We start from the raw sequence: 22616 nt of genomic DNA, 5'->3' as shown, positions 1-22616 counted from the left end.
TGTGCACCATACGCTGTGATTGTGTACAATACAACACTATACAATAAGTCTGAGACACTGAGCTGTGCACATACACACAGTGAATGATTACCATACAATATTATAGAATAAGTCTGACACACTGTGCTGTACACATACACACAGTGATTGATTACTATATAACACTATACAACAAGTCTGAAACGCTGAATTGTGCACACAAAGTGATTGATTACTACATAACACTATACAATAAGTCTGAGACACTAAGAACTGCACATGCACACAGTGATTGATTACTATATAACACTATACATAAGACTACAATAAGTGACATGCTGAGCTTTGCACATACCACAGTGATTGATTACCATACAACACTATAAAAAGTCTGACATGCTGGGCTGTCCACCATTCACACAGGGCCGGCCCCATTGCTGGGCCCAAGGCAGGATGACAAAATGGGGCCCCTTTATCCCCGCCTCCAACTCTGCCCAGTCTCCGCCTCCAACCCCACCCCCAGTTTTTAAAATAATAATTTAAAGGTAATGCACAACATTTTAAAAAAACAAAACAAATCCACTAATGTGGAGCACTATTGCATTGTATATACTGCAATAAACCATTTGTATTATTGGAACAACTGTTTATGTATATAATGAAGAATTATGCTGACAATTAGGGATGGTTGAGTTGAAATGGGGCTTATTTTGTGTTTTCTTATGATAACAGGAACATTACAGAGACGCCAGGGTCGGCCCTAGCAAGTGCAGGTCCATAGGCAGAATGACAGTGCAGCGGCCTCTACCCAGAACAATAAATACTTAAAGAAATGGGGCAATGCACTGTACCACCCCCCACACACCCCCCCACCCACAACAACCCCCCCACCACACACACCCCCACCAACCACACATAGCCCCCACTCAAGGGTAATAGAAATACTTGTAAACATTTTTTTAAAGATGTTAATGCTTTATTTAGAATACCAAGGTATGGCAGCTACCTGTTGTAATAAGGTTTGATTTATAGCCCCAACCATTATAAAAAGCAGTTAGGTAGTGTGCATTGGCATGCCTTCTCATAAGTGTGCATTTTATATGCAACTGAAAACAAATCTGGCATTACATTTAAACAGAAAGTACCTTAGTTACACCAAGTTACAATGAATGCAGTTACATTCTTTGATGTAGACATTAGACATTGATGTCCAATATCCACATAATCTTACAGATGTTAATACCATGAAAACCCAAAGCAAAAATGTATAGAAATGGGAAGCAACTGAAATGGTGTAAATTGCTCAAGCTTAGTTGCAGTCAGGTACTTACTGTAACTAAGGCAAGCTGGTTAGCTGCAAATTACAGTTGTCTGATCTTTACTTTATACAATTTTAAATCCATAACGAGGTATTGTGACACATGATGGTATGCCAAGCTTTGTTATTGAGCTTTTATTAGTGACACCTCACGTAACATGCACCACTCCAATAGGAATCAGCGGTCAAATCATAAATGATATCCCAGCCCCACTGCAATAAAATGATGCCCCCAGAACCCCTGCAATAAAATTATGCTCCCAGCAATAAAATGATGACCCCAGCACCCCTGCAATAAAATGATGCTCCCAGCAATAAACTGATGCTTCCAACACCCCTGCAATAAAATTATGCTCCCAGTCCCCCTCTGTAATAAATTATGCCCCAGCAATAAATGATGCTCCCAGCACCCCTGCAATAAAATGATGCTCCCAGCACCCCTGCAATAAAATGATGCTCTCAGCACCCCAGCAATAAAATGATACCCCAGCAATAAAATGATGCTCTCAGCACTCCAGCAATAAAATGATACCCCAGTAATAAAATGATACCCCAGCAATAAAATGATGCCCCAAGCCACCCTGCATTAAAATGATGCCCTGAGCCCCCTGCAATAAATGATGTCCACAGAAATAAAATGAAGCCTCCTGCAATAAAATGATACCCCATGCCTCCAGCCATAAATGATGCCCCCAGCAGCCCCCCTACAATAAAATGATTCCCCCCAGCACCCCTGCAATACAATTATACTCCCATCCCCCCTCTGTAATAAAATATGCCCCAACAATAAAATTATGCTCCCAGCCCCCCTGCAATAAAATTATGCTCCCAGCCCCCTCTGTAATAAATGATGCCCCAGCAATAAATTATGCTCCCAGTCCCCTTGCAATAAAATGATGCTCCCAGCACCCCTGCAATAAAATGATGCTCCCAGACCCCTGCAATAAAATGATATCCCAGCCCCCCTGCAATAAAATGATGCCCTGAGCCCCTCTGCAATAAATGATGCCCACAGCAATAAAATTAAGTCCCCTGGCCAGCTCCCCTGCAATAAAATGATGCCCCAACAATAAAATGATTTCCTCAGCCCGCCTGCAATAACATTATGCTCCCAGCCCCCCTCTGTAATAGATTATGCCCCCAGCAATAAATTATTCCCCCAGCACCCCAGCAATCAAATTATGCTCCCAGCCCCCCTCTGTAATAAATTATACCCCCAGCAATACATTATTACCCCCAGAACCCCTGTAATCAAATTATGCTCCCAGCCCCCCTCTGTAATAAATTATTTCCCGCAGCAATAAATGATTCCCCCCAGCACCCCTGCAATAAAATTATGCTCCCAGCCCCCTCTGTAATAAATGATTCCCCCAGCAGCCCCCTGCAATAAAATGATGCCCCCAGCAATAATCTGATTCCCCCAGCACCCCTGTAATAACAATATGCTCCCAGCCCCCCTCTGTAATAAATTATGCTCCCAGGAATAAATTATTACCCCCAACACCTCTGCAATCAAATTATGCTCCCAGCCTCCCTCTTTAATAAATTATGCCCCCAGCAATAAATGATTCCCCCCCAGGACCCCTGCAATAAAATTATGCTCCCTGCCCCCTCTGTTATAAATGATGCCCCCAGCAATAAATGATGCCCCCAGCACCCCTGCAATAAAATGATGCTCCCAGCACCCCTGCATTAAAATGATGCTTCCAGCCCCCCTGCAATAAAATGATACCCCAGCAATAAAATGATGCCCCAGCCCCCTGCAATAAATGATGCCCATAGCAATAAAATGAAGCCCCCTGGCCAGCCCCCTGCAATAAAATGATGCCCCAACAATAAAATTATTTCCTCAGCCCCCTTGCAATAACATTATGCTCCCAGGCCCCCTCTGTAATAAATTATGCCCCCAGCAAAATAAATTATTCCCCCCAGCACCCCAGCAATCAAGTTATGCTCCCAGCCCCCCTCTGTAATAAATTATACCCCCAGCAATACATTATTACCTCCAGCAACCCTTTAATCAAATTATGCTCCCAGCCCCCCTCTGTAATAAATGATTCCCCCCAGCAATAAATGATTCCCCCCAGTACCCCTGCAATAAAATTATGCTCCCAGCCCCCTCTGTAATAAATGATGCCCCCAGCAATAAATGATGCCCCCAGCAATAATCTGATTCCCCCAGCACCCCTGCAATAACATTATGCTCCCAGCCCCCCTCTGTAATAAATTATGCTCCCAGGAATAAAGTATTACCCCCAGCACCTCTGCAATAAAGTTATGCTCCCATCCTCCTCTGTAATAAATTATGCCCCCAGCAATAAATTATTCCCCCCAGCACCCCTGTAATCAAATTATGCTCCCAGCCCCCCTCTGTAATAAATTATGCCCCCTGCAATAAATGATTCCCCCCCCAGGACCCCTGCAATAAAATTATGCTCCCTGCCCCCCTCTGTAATAAATGATGCCCCCAGCAATAAATGATACCCCCAGCCCCTTGCAATAAAATGATGCCCCCAGCAGCCCCCCAGCAATAAACGGATGCCCCCAGCACCCCTGCAATAACATTATGCTCCCATCTCCCCTCTGTAATAAATTATGCCCCCAGGAATAAATTATTTCCCCCAGCATCCCTGCAATCAAATTATGCTCCCAGCCCCCCTCTGTAATAAATTATGCTCTAGCAATAAATGATTCCCCCGCAGCACCCCTGCAATAAAATTATGCTCCCAGCCCCCCTCTGTAATAAATGTTGCCCTCAATAATAAATGATGCCCCCAGCAGCCCCACTGCAATAAAATGATGCCCCCAGCAGCCCCCCTGCAATAAAATGATGCCCCCAGCAATAAACTGTTTTCCCCAGCACCCCTGCAAAAACATTATGCTCCCAAACCCCCTCTGTAATAAATTATGCCCCCAGGAATAAATTATTCCCCCCTGCACCCCTGCAATCAAATTATGCTCCCAGCCCCCTCTATAATAAATGATGCCCCCTGCAATAAATGTATGCCCCCAGCAGCCCTCCTGCAATAAAATGATGCCCCCTGCAATAAACTGTTTCCCCCAGCACCCCTGCAATAACATTATGTTCCCAGCACCCCTCTGTAATAAATTATGCCCCCAGGAATAAATTATTCCCCACAGAACCCCTGAAATCAAATTATGCTCCCAGCCTACCTCTGTAATAAATTATGCCCCCAGCAATAAATGATTCCCCTCAGTACTGGGGGGAATAATTTATTCCTGGGGGCACCAGATGGGAAGGCGATGGCCTTTGCACTAGGAGAGTCAGTGTTGTGGACGCAGTCAGCGCATCAAAGAAACTAACTACAGATCTCCTCATTGAGAAGAAGCCTAACCGATATATGCAGAACTCTACAGGCGTCTTGGAACATGACCGCAACGTCTCCCACAGTAGTCCCCTCAAGTGTGCATACAACATGGCGTCACTTGTTTCTCCATCATGTGCAGCTCAATCAGTGTCAGTGCCGGCGTGGGATACTCTGAGCCTCCTGACCGTTACACAGCACACAGGTATTCATACGACTCCAAGCAGACAAGACCATCCACTGGTCCTAGATACCGGAGTTATCCGATCCACTCAAGGCTATAAGATTGGCATTGAGCCAAAATGTGGACTGCTTCTGTGGGATTCCATATGAGGCCGGAGGCAATCGGGAGTTGGCTGGGATAGAGAAACTTACAGGTCCGCCTACATCAGACTGTTTAGCCCGCTAAGACATTCACTTTAATCTCACTGCCTTTTTTCTTCTCTTTTGGCTACCACAGTTATGTTTGTTTACAACGTTCTTTGTTTGTTCTTCAAATCAAGGTCTCTGTGTATATTTCAACAGAAGGAACACTAACACTAAGAAACTGCCCTGCTATGCAGAAATGAGAGCGAGTGTTTGTTTCCATTATATGTTTGTTCTTGTGTCTGTTTCTTGTATTTACTAAGTTAAAGTAATGCTATCAAATAATTACATATACTCCTAGAATTTATGAGTGAATATAATAGTTTAGCACAACCCCATAGGAAATGGGCTCTAATTCATATTTGAAGCAGTGACTGACTCATTAATAGGCTACAGCTAAACATATTGAAACTTAGCTCCCCACACAAAATGCAGTTAGCTTTGACGTGAATGTATGGAGCTTTGCAAGATGCTGTTCACAAGTTCTGTGTAATTGGATCCAGATAAGATCTCTTTGTCTAGATTGATATAAAAGTGCTTCCACGTCAGGTCCTTCAGTTTTTGCGTACTTATCTCCAGTCCCATCACCATATAGGCTAACTCTATTACCCCATCAAGCATTTAGAGAGATTTCAAGGTTTTTTTTTTGCCCCCTGCAATAAACTGTTTCCCCCAGCACCCCTGCAATAACATTATGTTCCCAGCCCCCCTCTGTAATAAATTATGCCCCCAGGAATAAATTATTCCCCACAGAACCCCTGAAATCAAATTATGCTCCCAGCCTACCTCTGTAATAAATTATGCCCCCAGCAATAAATGATTCCCCTCAGCACCCCTGCAATCAAATTATGCTCCCAGCCCCCCTCTGTAATAAATGATGCCCCAGCAATAAATGATTCGCCCACCAGCACCCCTGCAATACAATTATGTTCCCAGCCCGCTCTGTAATAAATGATGCCCCCAGCATTAAATGATGCCCCCAGTAGCCCCCCTGCAATAAATGTATGCCCCTAGCAGCCCCCTGCAATAAAATTATGCCCCCAGCAATAAACTGATGTCCCCAGCACCCCTGCAATAACATTATGCTCCCAGCCCCCCTCTGTAATAAATTATGCCCCCAGGAATAAATTATTCCCCCCAGCACCCCTGCAATAAAATGATGCTCCCAGCAGCCCCCTGCAATAAAATGATGCTCTCAGACCATTAAAAGATACAAATTGGGGGGGGCGGAGCCAGTTATCAACAAGAGCAGACGCACAGCAACAAGGCTCCTGCTACTTTAGCCTCATAAGTCACTTTTAATAATGGTTTAGCGATTATTATTGTACTGGAAATATTGTTATGAGGCTTAGGAGAAGCACTGGATCGCCAGAACACTAACCGAAGAGATCTAATCTTAATTTCATCAGTACGGGCCTACTATTAGAGCTTCCCACCCCTCCCAGTTCTCTAAGGTCTACCAGCCCCACTGAGGCATCGTATCGCTTGTGACTATGGAGGACGGCTATGTGTTCATCCATAAGCTATTAATGGACTTTAACTTGCAGATGTCTGCTCAATTTGAAAGCCTCGGGAGTATATTAAGTGACATGCGCATGGAACCAGCCATAAGTACGCAGGAGATACCTGTCAAGACCACAGAGCCGCAGTGTGAAGATCTAGTGGATCACAAAGCCCACTTGGAGGGAGATCGGTCTATCTTTTTAATCGGAAACCCACCAGGTGATGTACCTCTTGTTGTCACCCCAATTATTGAACATTCGTTGGGCACCAGATGGGAAGGCGATGGCCTTTGCACTAGGAGAGTCAGTGTTGTGGACGCAGTCAGCGCATCAAAGAAACTAACTACAGATCTCCTCATTGAGAAGAAGCCTAACCGATATATGCAGAACTCTACAGGCGTCTTGGAACATGACCGCAACGTCTCCCACAGTAGTCCCCTCAAGTGTGCATACAACATGGCGTCACTTGTTTCTCCATCATGTGCAGCTCAATCAGTGTCAGTGCCGGCGTGGGATACTCTGAGCCTCCTGACCGTTACACAGCACACAGGTATTCATACGACTCCAAGCAGACAAGACCATCCACTGGTCCTAGATACCGGAGTTATCCGATCCACTCAAGGCTATAAGATTGGCATTGAGCCAAAATGTGGACTGCTTCTGTGGGATTCCATATGAGGCCGGAGGCAATCGGGAGTTGGCTGAGATAGAGAAACTTACAGGTCCGCCTACATCAGACTGTTTAGCCCGCTAAGACATTCACTTTAATCTCACTGCCTTTTTTCTTCTCTTTTGGCTACCACAGTTATGTTTGTTTACAACGTTCTTTGTTTGTTCTTCAAATCAAGGTCTCTGTGTATATTTCAACAGAAGGAACACTAACACTAAGAAACTGCCCTGCTATGCAGAAATGAGAGCGAGTGTTTGTTTCCATTATATGTTTGTTCTTGTGTCTGTTTCTTGTATTTACTAAGTTAAAGTAATGCTATCAAATAATTACATATACTCCTAGAATTTATGAGTGAATATAATAGTTTAGCACAACCCCATAGGAAATGGGCTCTAATTCATATTTGAAGCAGTGACTGACTCATTAATAGGCTACAGCTAAACATATTGAAACTTAGCTCCCCACACAAAATGCAGTTAGCTTTGACGTGAATGTATGGAGCTTATAAAATGATGCTCCCAGCAGCCCCCTGCAATAAAATGATGCTCTCAGACCATTAAAAGATACAAATGGGGGGGGGCGGAGCCAGCTATCAACAAGAGCAGACGCACAGAGACAAGGCTCCTGCTACTTTAGCCTCATAAGTAACTTTTAATAATGGTTTAGCGATTATTATTGTACTGGAAATATTGTTATGAGGCTTAGGAGAAGCACTGGATCGCCAGAACACTAACCGAAGAGATCTAATCTTAATTTCATCAGTACGGGCCTACTATTAGAGCTTCCCACCCCTCCCAGTTCTCTAAGGTCTACCAGCGCCACTGAGGCATCGTATCGCTTGTGACTATGGAGGACGGCTATGTGTTCATCCATAAGCTATTAATGAACTTTAACTTGCAGATGTCTGCTCAATTTGAAAGCCTCGGGAGTATATTGAGTGACATGCGCATGGAACCAGCCATAAGTACGCAGGAGATACCTGTCAAGACCACAGAGCCGCAGTGTGAAGATCTAGTGGATCACAAAGCCCACTTGGAGGGAGATCGGTCTATCTTTTTAATCGGAAACCCACCAGGTGATGTACCTCTTGTTGTCACCCCAATTATTGAACATTCGTTGGGCACCGGATGGGAAGGCGATGGCCTTTGCACTAGGAGAGCCAGTGTTGTGGACGCAGTCAGCGCATCAAAGAAACTAACTACAGATCTCCTCATTGAGAAGAAGCCTAACCGATATATGCAGAACTCTACAGGTGTCTTGGAACATGACCGCAACGTCTCCCACAGTAGTCCCCTCAAGTGTGCATACAACATGGCGTCACTTGTTTCTCCATCATGTGCAGCTCAATCAGTGTCAGTGCCGGCGTGGGATACTCTGAGCCTCCTGACCGTTACTCAGCACACAGGTATTCATACGACTCCAAGCAGACAAGACCATCCACTGGTCCTAGATACCGGAGTTATCCGATCCACTCAAGGCTATAAGATTGGCATTGAGCCAAAATGTGGACTGCTTCTGTGGGATTCCATGCGAGGCCGGAGGCAATCGGGAGTTGGCTGAGATAGAGAAACTTACAGGTCCACCTACATCAGACTGTTTAGCCCGCTAAGACATTCACTTTAATCTCACTGCCTTTTTTCTTCTCTTTTGGCTACCACAGTTATGTTTGTTTACAACGTTCTTTGTTTGTTCTTCAAATCAAGGTCTCTGTGTATATTTCAACAGAAGGAACACTAACACTAAGAAACTGCCCTGCTATGCAGAAATGAAAGCGAGTGTTTGTTTCCATTATATGTTTGTTCTTGTGTCTGTTTCTTGTATTTACTAAGTTAAAGTAATGCTATCAAATAATTACATATACTCCTAGAATTTATGAGTGAATATAATAGTTTAGCACAACCCCATAGGAAATGGGCTCTAATTCATATTTGAAGCAGTGACTGACTCATTAATAGGCTACAGCTAAACATATTGAAACTTAGCTCCCCACACAAAATGCAGTTAGCTTTGACGTGAATGTATGGAGCTTTGCAAGATGCTGTTCACAAGTTCTGTGTAATTGGATCCAGATAAGATCTCTTTGTCTAGATTGATATAAAAGTGCTTCCACATCAGGTCCTTCAGTTTTTGCGTACTTATCTCCAGTCCCATCACCATATAGGCTAACTCTATTACCCCTTCAAGCGTTTAGAGAGATTTCAAGGTTTTTTGTTTTTTTTTGTTTTTTTTTTAATCATTTCTCTTTTGTTCATTGTCAACATAATTATAGTCAGAACTACATCTATGCCCAAAGGTATAGAATAGGGATTGAGGTGGCTTTGAGTTTTTAAATACATTAGTTAGATAGATGGGAAACCGGCTGCATTAAGCTTATTATATTACACATACAATGAAGCGGTTTCTAAATTTACATAGCTTAGAAACTATTTGATCGCAGAAATAAGTTATTGTGTATGAGACTTAAATATATATCTTTATTGTGAAGTAATATCATAATTTAAGTAGGCTGGAGCCTAGTGGTGTCAACCACTGCTATCTAGTTGTCTTCCTCCTTGGGATCAACAGTAAGGCCAGGATCAGTAAAGTTATGGAAATACTTTTTAAGTAAATGGCATACATCAGTTGAGACAACTGTAGTGTAGTGACTAATCTGCATGAATCTATTATATTTTACAACAGTACTGTCTGCGGCCGAGACAGTAAAATACAATTTTATTGATGAATGTAGATCAGTTTAAATTATAGTATCTAGTCTCACTTAGCTAATACTTATTATGTCGGGTAAATTAGTGCTATTTATACAGATATCCACATACCAATTATAAGGTATCAGCATATAATGACCTTATAAGTGAATTAAGATAATATCATCTTATGAGTACAGTGGAAGACTATTCTGACTGAAGCCACCACCTAAGCAGATTAACATACTCATTCAGGCTCATTTACCACATTAAACTATCTGGGTATAATGCAATGTACAGCATGTTTTTACCACAGTGATATCTCTTTGAATATATGCTAAACCTCTATATGTCGAATTTCATCTGCAGAAATGTAAGATGCCTACCCCCCCTATTTAATCTATTCTATAGATCTACCTTCCCTATATACCCTATAGATCTTTCTGAGCTTACAGTTTACTCAAAGCATTGCTGGTAATATTTAATTGAAGCTAGACCCCCGCTATAATTCTCTGAGTAACATACTCATTTAGGTTCACTTGCTACATTAAATTATCTGGGTATACTACACTGTCCAGCATGCTTTCGCCACAGTGATACTTTTTTGTGTATATGCTATGCCTCTATATGTCAAACTCCATTTGCAGAAGTGTAAGATAACTACCCTCCTATTTAATTTATCCCACAGATCTACATCCCCTATATACCCTATAGATCTATCTGAGTCACTATTATATATTTTATGTCTTTGTTGGAGTTATATAGCTCTCTCAGGACATAATTCTACCGGTACTTTTGGGTAAATCCCCATATTAGTGGTGTTAACTTATATTCATACTTGGTACCCTTGTTTTAGGAGGTGGAGGATAGTTCTATCTTGGACATGTAAGAGATATACAGTTTAGGCCTTGAGATTAACCTCATTATGCTTCCATGTCGATATTCATAACTACTTTATACCCCGTCTATCTATTTGTAAGAATTTACGTGGCAATTAAAAACAATGCTCACCTAGGCCTAGATTTGGAGTTTGGCGGTAGCCGTGAAAACCAGCGTTAGAGGCTCCTAACGCTGGTTTTAGGCTACCGCCGGTATTTGGAGTCACTCAAAATAGGGTCTAACGCTCACTTTCCAGCCGCGACTTTTCCATACCGCAGATCCCCTTACGTAAATTGCGTATCCTATCTTTCCAATGGGATTTTTATAACTCCGGTATTTAGAGTCGTTTCTGAAGTGAGCGTTAGACATCTAACGACAAAACTCCAGCCGCAGGAAAAAAGTCAGTAGTTAAGAGCTTTCTGGGCTAACGCCGGTTTATAAAGCTCTTAACTACTGTGCTCTAAAGTACACTAACACCCATAAACTACCTATTTACCCCTAAACCGAGGTCCCCCCACATCACCGACACTCGAAAAAAATTTTTAACCCCTAATCTGCCGACCGCCACCTACGTTATACTTATGTACCCCTAATCTGCTGCCCCTAACACCGCCGACCCCTGTATTATATTTATTAACCCCTAATCTGCCCCCCTCAACGTCGCCTCCACCTGCCTACACTTATTAACCCCTAATCTGCCGACCGCAAAGCGCCGCCACCTACGTTATCCTTATGTACCCCTAATCTGCTGCCCCTAACACCGCCGACCCCTGTATTATATTTATTACCCCTAATCTGCCCCCCTCAACGTCGCCTCCACCTGCCTACACTTATTAACCCCTGATCTGCCGACCGGACCTGAACGCTACTATAATAAAGTTATTAACCCCTAATCCGCCTCACTAACCCTATCATAAATAGTATTAACCCCTAATCTGCCCTCCCTAACATCGCCGACACCTAACTTCAATTATTAACCCCTAATCTGCCGACCGAATCTCGCCGCTATTCTAATAAATGTCTTAACCCCTAAAGCTAAGTCTAACCCTAATACTAACACCCCCCTAAGTTAAATATAATTTAAATCTAACGAAATTAATTAACTTTTATTAAATAAATTATTCCTATTTAAAGCTAAATACTTACCTGTAAAATAAACCCTAATATAGCTACAATATAAATTATAATTATATTATAGCTATTTTAGGATTTATATTTATTTTACAGGTAACTTTGTATTTATTTTAACCAGGTACAATAGCTATTAAATAGTTAAGAACTATTTAATAGCTAAAATAGTTAAAATAATTACAAATTTACCTGTAAAAGAAATCCTAACCTAAGTTACAAATAAACCTAACACTAGACTATCAAAAAATTAATTAAATAAACTACCTACAATTACCTACAATTAACCTAACACTACACTATCAATAAATTAATTAAATACAATTGCTACAAATAAATACAATTAAATAAACTAGCTAAAGTACAAAAAATAAAAAAGAACTAAGTTACAAAAAATAAAAAAAAATTTACAAACATAAGAAAAATATTACAACAATTTTAAACTAATTACACCTACTCTAAGCCCCCTAATAAAATAACAAAGCCCCCCAAAATAAAAAAATGCCCTACCCTATTCTAAATTACTAAAGTTCAAAGCTCTTTTACCTTACCAGCCCTGAACAGGGCCCTTTGCGGGGCATGCCCCAAGAAATACAGCTCTTTTGCCTGTAAAAAAAAACATACAATACCCAAGCCCCCCAACATTACAACCCACCACCCACATACCCCTAATCTAACCCAAACCCCCCTTAAATAAACCTAACACTAAGCTCCTGAAGATCATCCTACCTTGTCTTCACCATACCAGGTTCACCGATCGGTCCAGAAGAGCTCCTCCGATGTCCTGATCCAAGCCCAAGCGGGGGGCTGAAGAGGTCCATGATCCGGCTGAAGTCTTCATCCAAGCAGGGCAGAAGAGGTCTTCCATCCGATTGAAGTCTTCATCCAAGCGGCATCCATCCGGAGCGAAGCGGCAGCATCCTGAAGACCTCCACCGCGGAACATCCATCCTGGCCGACGACTGAACGACGAATGACGGTTCCTTTAAATGACGTCATCCAAGATGGCATCCCTCGAATTCCGATTGGCTGATAGGATTCTATCAGCCAATCTGAATTAAGGTAGGAATATTCTGATTGGCTGATGGAATCAGCCAATCAGAATCAAGTTCAATCCGATTGGCTGATCCAATCAGCCAATCAGATTGAGCTCGCATTCTATTGGCTGATCGGAACAGCCAATAGAATGCAAGCTCAATCTGATTGGCTGATTGGATCAGCCAATCGGATTGAACTTGATTCTGATTGGCTGATTCCATCAGCCAATCAGAATTTTCCTACCTTAATTCCGATTGGCTGATAGAATCCTATCAGCCAATCGGAATTATAGGGACGTCATCTTGGATGACGTCCCTTAAAGGAACCGTCATTCTGCAGTTGGACGTCGCCGGAAGAAGATGGGTCCGCGGTGGAGGTCTTCAGGATGGAGCCGGTCGTCATCGGATGAAGATAGAAGATGCCGCTTGGATCAAGATGGTTGCCGGTCCGGATCGCCTCTTCTTCCCGGATAGGATGAAGACTTTGGAGCCTCTTCTGGACCTCTTCAGGCACCGGATGATGGATCGCCAACCCCCGCTTGGGTTGGATGAAGATTTTGGAGCCAGGACGGATCGGTGATATCTGGTGAGGTGAAGACAAGGTAGGATGATCTTCAGGGGCTTAGTGTTAGGTTTATTTAAGGGGGGTTTGGGTTAGATTAGGGGTATGTGGGTTGTAATGTTGGGGGGGGTATTGTATGTTTTTTTTTTACAGGCAAAAGAGCTGAACTTCTTGGGGCATGCCCCGCAAAGGGCCCTGTTCAGGGCTGGTAAGGTAAAAGAGCTTTTAACTTTAGTAATTTAGAATAGGGTAGGGCATTTTTTATTTTGGGGGGCTTTGTTGTTTTATTAGGGGGCTTAGAGTAGGTGTAATTAGTTTAAAATTGTTGTAATATTTTTCTTATGTTTGTAGATATTTTTTTATTTTTTGTAACTTAGTTCTTTTTTATTTTTTGTACTTTAGCAAGTTTATTTAATTGTATTTATTTGTAGGAATTGTATTTAATTAATTTATTGATAGTGTAGTGTTAGGTTAATTGTAGGTAATTGTAGGTAGTTTATTTAATTAATTTATTGATAGTATAGTGTTAGTTTTAATTGTAAGTTAGGTTAGGATTTCTTTTACAGGTAAATTTTTAATTATTTTAACTATTTTAGCTATTAAATAGTTCTTAACTATTTAATAGCTATTGTACCTTGTTAAAATAAATACAAAGTTACCTGTAAAATAAATATTAATCCTAAAATAGCTATAATATAAATATAATTTATATTGTAGCTATATTAGGATTTATTTTACAGGTAAGTATTTAGCTTTAAATAGGAATAATTTATTTAATAAGAGTTAATTAATTTTGTTAGATTAAAATTATATTTAACTTAGGGGGGTGTTAGTGTTAGGGTTAGACTTAGCTTTAGGGGTTAATACATTTATTAGAATAGCGGTGAGCTCCGGTCGGCAGATTAGGGGTTAATAATTGAAGTTAGGTGTCGGCGATGTTAGGGAGGGCAGATTAGGGGTTAATACTATTTATTATAGGGTTAGTGAGGCGGATTAGGGGTTAATAACTTTATTATAGTAGCTCTCAGGTCCACTCGGCAGATTAGGGGTTAATAAGTGTAGGCAGGTGGAGGCGACGTTGAGGGGGGCAGATTAGGGGTTAATAAATATAATATAGGGGTCGGCGATGTTAGGGAACCAGATTAGGGGTACATAGGGATAATGTAAGTAGCAGCGGTTTACGGAGCGGAAGATTAGGGGTTAATAATAATATGCAGGGGTCAGCGATAGCGGGGGCGGCAGATTAGGGGTTAATAAGTGTAAGGTTAGGGGTGTTTAGACTCGGGGTACATGTTAGAGTGTTAAGTGCAGACGTAGGAAGGGTTACCGCATAGCAAACAATGGGGCTGCGTTAGGAGCTGAACGCGGCTTTTTTGCAGGTGTTAGGTTTTTTTTCAGCTCAAACAGCCCCATTGTTTCCTATGGGGGAATCGTGCACGAGCACGTTTTTGAGGCTGGCCGTGTCCGTAAGCAACTCTGGTATCATAGTAACATAGTAACATAGTAGATAAGGTTGAAAAAAGACTGAAGTCCATCGAGTTCAACCTATACAAATCTAAAATACTTACAAAAAGCTCCAGTTAAGCTTAAATAACCCCATTAAAATGTGACCCATTTAATACTAGCAATCATATCCATGTATCGAGAATTGAAGCTGCGTTAAAAATGCTCTACGCTCCTTTTTTGGAGCCTAACGCAGCCTTTATGAGGACTCTCGATACCAGAGTTATTTTTATGGTGCGGCCAGAAAAAAGCCGGCGTTAGATTTTCGGGTCGTTACCGACAAAACTCCAAATCTAGGCCAGAGTGTCCCGATAATAGTTATTATAAGATTGACATCCCGATTGGCTCCGCCCTCCACCCCCCCTCCACAACCCCCCTCCACCCCCCCTATTATATTTCGAGCGGCTCTTGCCCGCTGCATTCCCCCCACCCTTTAATCTATAAAGCTAACTCGCCCCTGGCCCTAATTGTATCTGAGTCATTCTAACTTGCCTTCTATATAGCCCAGGGAGGACTATTTTTGTCATATTGTTATTACCTTTATTGTAAAACTGAAGTCTCACTGTAAACTGCCCAAACTTTATAACATTGTGTGTGCTATTTGGATACAGTATGCCCTTACTGTAGGGTTTTGTCTGTAACATGTATTTAACAAAATTGTATTTGCACTTTTCTGTAAATGTTTTGGGTCATACCCTCTGGTTGTATCTGTTTGTGACTTCAATAAAAAAATATTATTAAAAAAAAATAATAATAAAAAAAAAATGATGCTCTCAGCAGCCCCCTGCAATAAAATGATGCTTCCAGCACCCCTGCAATAAAATGATGCTCCCAGTACCCCTGCAATCAAAGTATACCCCCAGCAATAAAAAGATGCCCTAAGCCCCCCTGGAATTTATGATGCCCATAGCAATAAAATGAAGGCCTCAGGCCAGCCCCCCAGCAATAAAATGAAGCCCCCTGCAAAAAAATGATGCCCCCAGCAATAAAATGATTTCCTCAGCCCCCTGCAATAAAATGATGCCCCATCCATAAGTGATGCCCCCAGCAGCACCCCTGCAATAAAATTATGCCCCCAGAAGCCCCCTGCAATAAAATTATGCCCCCAGCAGCCCCCTGCAATAAAATGATGCTCGCAGCAGCCCCCTGCAGTAAAATGATGCTCCCAGCACCCCTGCAATAAAATGATACCCCCAGCAATAAAATGATGCCCCCAGCCCCCCTGAAATAAAATAATGCCCTGAGCCCCCCTGCAATAAAATGATGCCCCCAGCAATAAAATGATTTCCTCAAACCTCCTGCAATAAAATGATGCCCCCAGTCCTCCTGCAAAATAATTATGCCTCCAGCCATAAATGATGCCCCAGCAGCCCCCCTGCAATAAAATGATGCCCCCAGCCAGCCCCCCTGCAATAAAATGATGCCCCTAGCCAGCCCCCCTGCAATAAAATGATACCCCCAGCCAGCCCCCCGCAGTAAAATGATGCCCCCAACCAGCCCCCCGTGCAATAAAATAATGCCCCCTGATGCCCCCAGCCATCCCCCCTGCAATAAAATGATGCCCCAGCAATAAGTGATGCCCCAGCCAGCCCCCTGCAATAAAATGATGCCCCCAGCCCTCCTGCAATAAAAATTATGCCTCCAGCCATAAGTGATGGCCCCAGCAGCACCCCTGCAATAAAATGATGCCCCCAGCAGCTCCCATAAGCACAGCACCCCTGCAATAAAATGATGCCCCCAATAATAAAATGATGTCCACAGCAGCCCCCCCTGCAATAAAATTATGCCCCCATCCCTGTGTCAGTACTGCAGGCCAGGCTGAAGGCAGATTGGTAAGCAACTGAACAAACTAAGCAGCACATTAGCACAACACTAAGCAGAGGAGCGACGGTACTGTGCAGTGAACACCCAGGCCAGCCCAGCCCCTGACTACTCACTGTCACTGACTCACTCCTCTGGTCCGGTCCCACTCTCTCTCTCCAGTCTCCTGCCCTGCACTTGAATGACTCAAACTGACTGGTCTGAATCACGTGACATGACGTGGGTGGAACCTCACTGCTCCCGCCTCCTCCCCTCTCAGCACCAGCCAGTCACTCACCACCCACCTCTTACTAGCTGAATGATTGGAGAATAAAAGTGTATATCCTCCAATCATTCAGATCGCCACCAATGATGATTGACTGCCTGTCACCATTGCTTCCGCTCGGTCGCTCCACATGCTGTTTTTGCGGTAAAAAAAATGGTGCCAAATTAAAATAAAAAAAAACGGGGAATAAAAAAATGTAAATTTATTTATTTTTTTAATTTCAACCAGTGCAGTGGGGGCCCCCATGCTTGCCCAAAGGCCGGCCCTGCATTCACAGTGATTGTTTACTATACAACACTATAGAATAAGTCTGACACGCTGATCTGTGCACATTCACAGTGACTAATTACTATACAACACTATACAATATGTCTGATACACTGAGCTGTGCACATACTGCGATTGATTACTATACAGCACTATACAATAAGTCTGAAACACTGATCTGTGCACATACAAAGTGATTGATTACTATACAACACTAAACAATAAGTATGACACACTGAGCTGTGCACATACACAAAATTATTGATATAAAACATTATACAATAAGTCTGAGATGCTGGGCTATTCACCCCACAATGTGATTAATTACTATACAACACTATACAATAAGTCTGACACACTGAGCTGTGCACATACACACAGTGATTAATTACCATACAACATCATACAATAAGTTTGACACACTGAGCTGTGCACACACACAGTGATTGATTACTATATAATAAGACTGATATGCTGAGCTGTGCACCACACACAGTGATTGATTATTATTATCGGTTGTTAGACTGTTGAGTTCAATCAGATTCTGCAGTGCTAATGTATATAATATACCATGTCTGACATGCTGAGCTGTGCACATACACACAGGGATTAATTGCTATTCAACACTATACAATAAGTCTGACATACTGATGTCAGGGTATTAGTGAGTGATATTTAATTGAGATATATATATATATATATATATATATATATATATATATATATATATATATATATAAAACACACAGAGAAAATCCAGCACTCACGTACAAGCTCTCAGCTAAGATTTAAAAGCAAAAATGAAAAGGTTAGTTACCGCATCTGACCAAATGGGTCAAGCCCAGGTACCTCATCAAGGTCCTTTCCAATACCTGGGACCCTAAAACAGCCACACTATGCAAGCTTTTAAATCCAAACAAACTGGGAACAAGGGAAGGGTGCACAGGCATAGGTAATCACCCTAGAGATATACAAAACACGAAAGGGAACTGCACTCTCATACCGGACCGGGTACACATCCCATGACCCTGCAACATGCACAGCACTGGGTGCCACTGGCACTCACAGGAAGCTGTGCTGTCTCCAGAGTCACAGGCAGTTAACCCCAGACAGGTTTGGGTGCAAGAACCATAGGAAAAATTACAAAACAAATTAATACAACACACAGAGAAAACCCAGCACTCACTTACAAGCTCTCAGCTAAGATTTAAAAGCAAAAATGGAAAGGTTAGGTACCGCATCTGGCCAAATGGGATCAAGCCCAGGTACCTCGTCAAGGTCCTTTCCAATACCTGGGACCCTAAAACAGCCACACAATGCAAGCTTTCAAATCCAAACAAACTGGGAACAAGGGAAGGGTGCACAGGCATATGTAATCACCCTAGACATATACAAAACACGGAAGGGAACTGCACTCTCATACCGGACCAGGTACACATCCCATGACCCTGCAACATGCTCAGCCCTGGGTGCCACTGGCCCTCACAGGAAGATGTGCTGTCCCCAGAGTCACAGGCAGTTAACCCCAGACAGGTTTGGGTGCAAGAACCATAGGGAAAATTACAAAACAAATTAATACAACACACAGAGAAAACCCAGCACTCACTTACAAGCTCTCAGCTAAGATTTAAAAGCAAAAATGGAAAGGTTAGTTACCGCATCTGGCCAAATGGGACAAGCCCGGGTACCTCGCCAAGGTCCTTTCCGATACCTGGGACCCTAAAACAGCCACACAATGCAAGATTGCTTTTAAATCTTAGCTGTGAGCTTGTAAGTGAGTGCTGGGTTTTCTCTGTGTGTTGTATTAATTTGTTTTGTAATTTTCAACAAAGTAACAAAGTAATTTTTTCTTTGTTTCAGGAATCTGGTGTGAAATTAAGTTTCCAAATATGACTAGTAGATACTGGTATATAAATGCCTATGTAATGTGTGCCATGAATTGTATCATATAGTTATATGCACTCAATATTAAGGGGATATATATATATATACCTGTATATCTATAATGATATTAATTACTACAGAATTACATCAGACAGCTACTCACATGGTATGTATATGATATAAGATAAAGGTGGAGATATTATATCAGAATATGAACTAAAATATTAATTAATCTTATACTGAAATTATGAATTAAAATACATTTAAGTCCCCTTATAGAAACATGACTTTTGGGTACATCTCTTAAGATATTATCAGTGGGAAGAATATATATATATATATGTGTGTATGTTGTATAGATTTAATGTTGTACACAGGTCTAGTGTTTGAATGTATAAGAATACATACTAAATCAATATAATCATGCTTAGTCTTAAAGTGTACATGCTCACTTGAGCCAGATAGTCACATGTATACTGAACAAATATTTTATTGAGCTACAAAATATAAGTGTATTAAGAAACACTTTAAAAATATATAAGAAAATATATTTCTCTGTAGTATTTTGCAAACAAAGCTACATTTCAGTTGCCTGTTGCCACCGGTGTCCAATATGAGGTATTGCAGCCAAAAATATTAAATTAACCCCTTAAACACCAACGTCGTACCCTGTATGACATTGGTCATTATGCCCTTAAGGACCAGCAACTATTTCTGCATGCTATTTCTGCATGCGCCACGCGTGTGTGTACGCGCACATGTCCATTATACTCAATGAAAGGAGGGAGAGGGGTAGGGGAAAGGGAGAGGGAGGGGGAATTTTTTTTGGAAAGGGATCAGGGAGGGGGGGGTAGGGTAATCAGGGGGAAGCTACACTACAGAAAAATAGGGTTTTATATTTTAATTAAAAAAAAACCTGAATTATATGGACAACTGGCTACTGGCAGACAGCTGCCAGTACCCAAGATGGCGGACAATAAGGTAGAGGGAGGAGGGTTAGAGAGCTGTTTGGGGGGAGATCAGGAAGGTTGGGGGCTAAGGGAGGATCTTAAAAGACAGAATAAATATTTTAAAATAATAATAATAAAAACAATTTAAAAAAGCCTTTTATTTTAGTACTGGCAGACTTTCTGCCAGTACTCCAGATGGCGGGGACAATTGTGGGGTGGGGGAGGGAAGAGAGCTGTTTGGGAGGGGTCAGGGGGTGGGATGTTTCAGGCGGGAGGCTGATCTCCACTCTAAAGCTAAAATTAACCCTACAAGCTACCTGTCAGAGTGCCAGGAATCAGACTGAGACCAGAAGTGCAAAAATTATCACACCTTTATTAATAGCAAAAAAAAAAAAAAAAGTCCACAAGTCAAATAACAAGCCAGGAATCAAAACCAGAGCTGGTAGTCAGACGAGCCGAGTCAGGAACCAAAGCGAATAGTCAGACGAGCCGAGTCAGGAACAAGGAGAACAGCAGAGTCAGGAACAAGCCAGGGATCAGGAACTAGGAGGGACGTCAGACAGCCAGGTAATACACAGGAGCTCTCACAAACAGGTCTGAGACAACGCAAGGGCAAAGCATACTGAACAGAGGCCCTTTAAATAATAAGTGATGACATCACAATTCTGAGACTGCATCCTGTCTCACATAAAAGGAAGTGTAGGAAATGAGCAGCATCACACAGTATGCACCAGATTCAGCAAGAGAGGGGAGTAAAATGGCTGCCAGCAGCACATGGCAAACATGCCCTGACACTACCTAATTAACCCCTTCACTGCTGGACATAATACACGTGTGGTGCGCAGCTCAAAAGCAATGCCAAAGCCATATATGTCTGCTGTTTCTGAACAAAGGAGATCCCAGAGAAGCATTTACAACCATTTGTGCCATAATTTCACTAACTGTTTATAAATAATTTCAGTTAAACAAACTAAAATGGTGAAAAATGGAACGATTTTTTTTATTTGATTGCATTTGGTGGTGAAATGGTGGCATGACATATACCAAAAGGGCTAGATCAATACTTTGGGTTGTCTACTACACTACACTAAAGCTAAACTTAACCCTACAAGCTAACTAAACGCTTCACTGCTGGGCATAATACACGTGTGGTGCGCAGCGGCATTTAGCGGCCTTCTAATTACCAAAAAGCAATGCCAAAGCCATATATGTCTGCTATTTATGAACAAAGGGGATCCCAGAGAAGCATTTTCAACCATTTGTGCTATAATTGCACACGCTGTTTGTAAATAATTTCAGTGAGAAACCTAAAGTTTGTGAAAAAGTTCGTGAAAAAGTGAACAATTTGATTGCATTTGACGGTGAAATGGTGGCATAAATATACCAAAATGGGCCTAGATCAATACTTTGGGTTGTCTACTAAAAAAAATATATATATATACATGTCAAGGGATATTCAGGGATTCCTGACAGATATCAGTGTTACAATGTAAGTATCGCTAATTTTGAAAAAATTATTGCCCTATAACTTGCAAAAAAGCAAAGAACATGTAATCATTGAGTATTTCTAAACTCAGAACAAAATTTAGAAATTATTTTGCATGGGTGTTTTTCGGTGATTGTAGATGTGTAACAGATTTTGGGGGTCAAAAATGTTATAGTAAATTATAAGATATGATGACAATAATGGTATCTTTAAAAAAATTATTTAATGCGAGAAAAAACGTATATAATATGTGTGGGAACAGTAAATGAGTAAGAGGAAAATTATATCTAAACACAAACACTTTTGAAACACAATTGAAGAATGGCCTTGTCCTTAAGGGGTTAAGGAAATTGAATTACAAAGTTGCAATTCCCAGTAGCCAATGAGAAGCTAAGGGTGTACACAGATTTAGAGTTTTGTCGGTAAAGACCCGTGGTGCTAATGCTGCTTTTTTTTCCAGCGCACCCTTAAGACAACGCTGGTATTTAGAGTTGTCTAAATGGCTGCATTAGAAAAGGGAGCCTTGAGCATAATTTAGCTCCACTTCAACCCTCAATACCAGCGTTGCCTACGGTAGCGGTAAGCTGGGAAAATGTGCTTGTGCACGATATCCCCATAGGAAACAATGGGGCTGAGCTGGCTTAAAAAAAAACTAACACCTGCAAAAAAAGCAGCATTCAGCTCCTAACGCAGCCCCATTGTTTCCCATTGGGAAACACTCTCTAAGTCTGCACCTAACACCCTAACATGAACCCCGAGTCTAAACACCCCTAACCTTACACTTATTAACCCCTAATCTGCCACCCCCACTATTGCTGACACCTGCATTATACTATTAACCCCTAATCTGCCGCTCTGGACACCGCCGCAACCTACATTATAGCTATGAACCCCTAATCTGCTGCCCCTAACACTGCCGACACCTATATTATATTTATTAACCCCTAATCTGGCCCCCAACGTCGCCACTACCTAACTACAATTATTAAC

At 41.8% G+C, this 22616-nt stretch overlaps 1 protein-coding gene across 1 annotated transcript in view; it reads right to left on the bottom strand.

The window, feature by feature from the left end:
* The window catches only part of SUCNR1 (succinate receptor 1), a 29881-nt gene extending 24301 nt beyond the window's left edge, over positions 1–5580 (bottom strand). The window contains exon 1 of the mRNA XM_053711743.1: positions 5470–5580. Coding sequence (XP_053567718.1) covers positions 5470–5580 — 111 coding nt within the window. The remainder of the gene's footprint in view (positions 1–5469) is intronic.
* Positions 5581–22616: the final 17036 nt, after the last annotated feature.

This window comes from Bombina bombina, chromosome 4 (assembly GCF_027579735.1).
Source record: "Bombina bombina isolate aBomBom1 chromosome 4, aBomBom1.pri, whole genome shotgun sequence".
Taxonomy (NCBI): Eukaryota; Metazoa; Chordata; class Amphibia; order Anura; family Bombinatoridae; genus Bombina; species Bombina bombina.
Note: the sequence above shows the minus strand (reverse complement) of the source record. Positions and strands in the feature narration are given on the sequence as shown.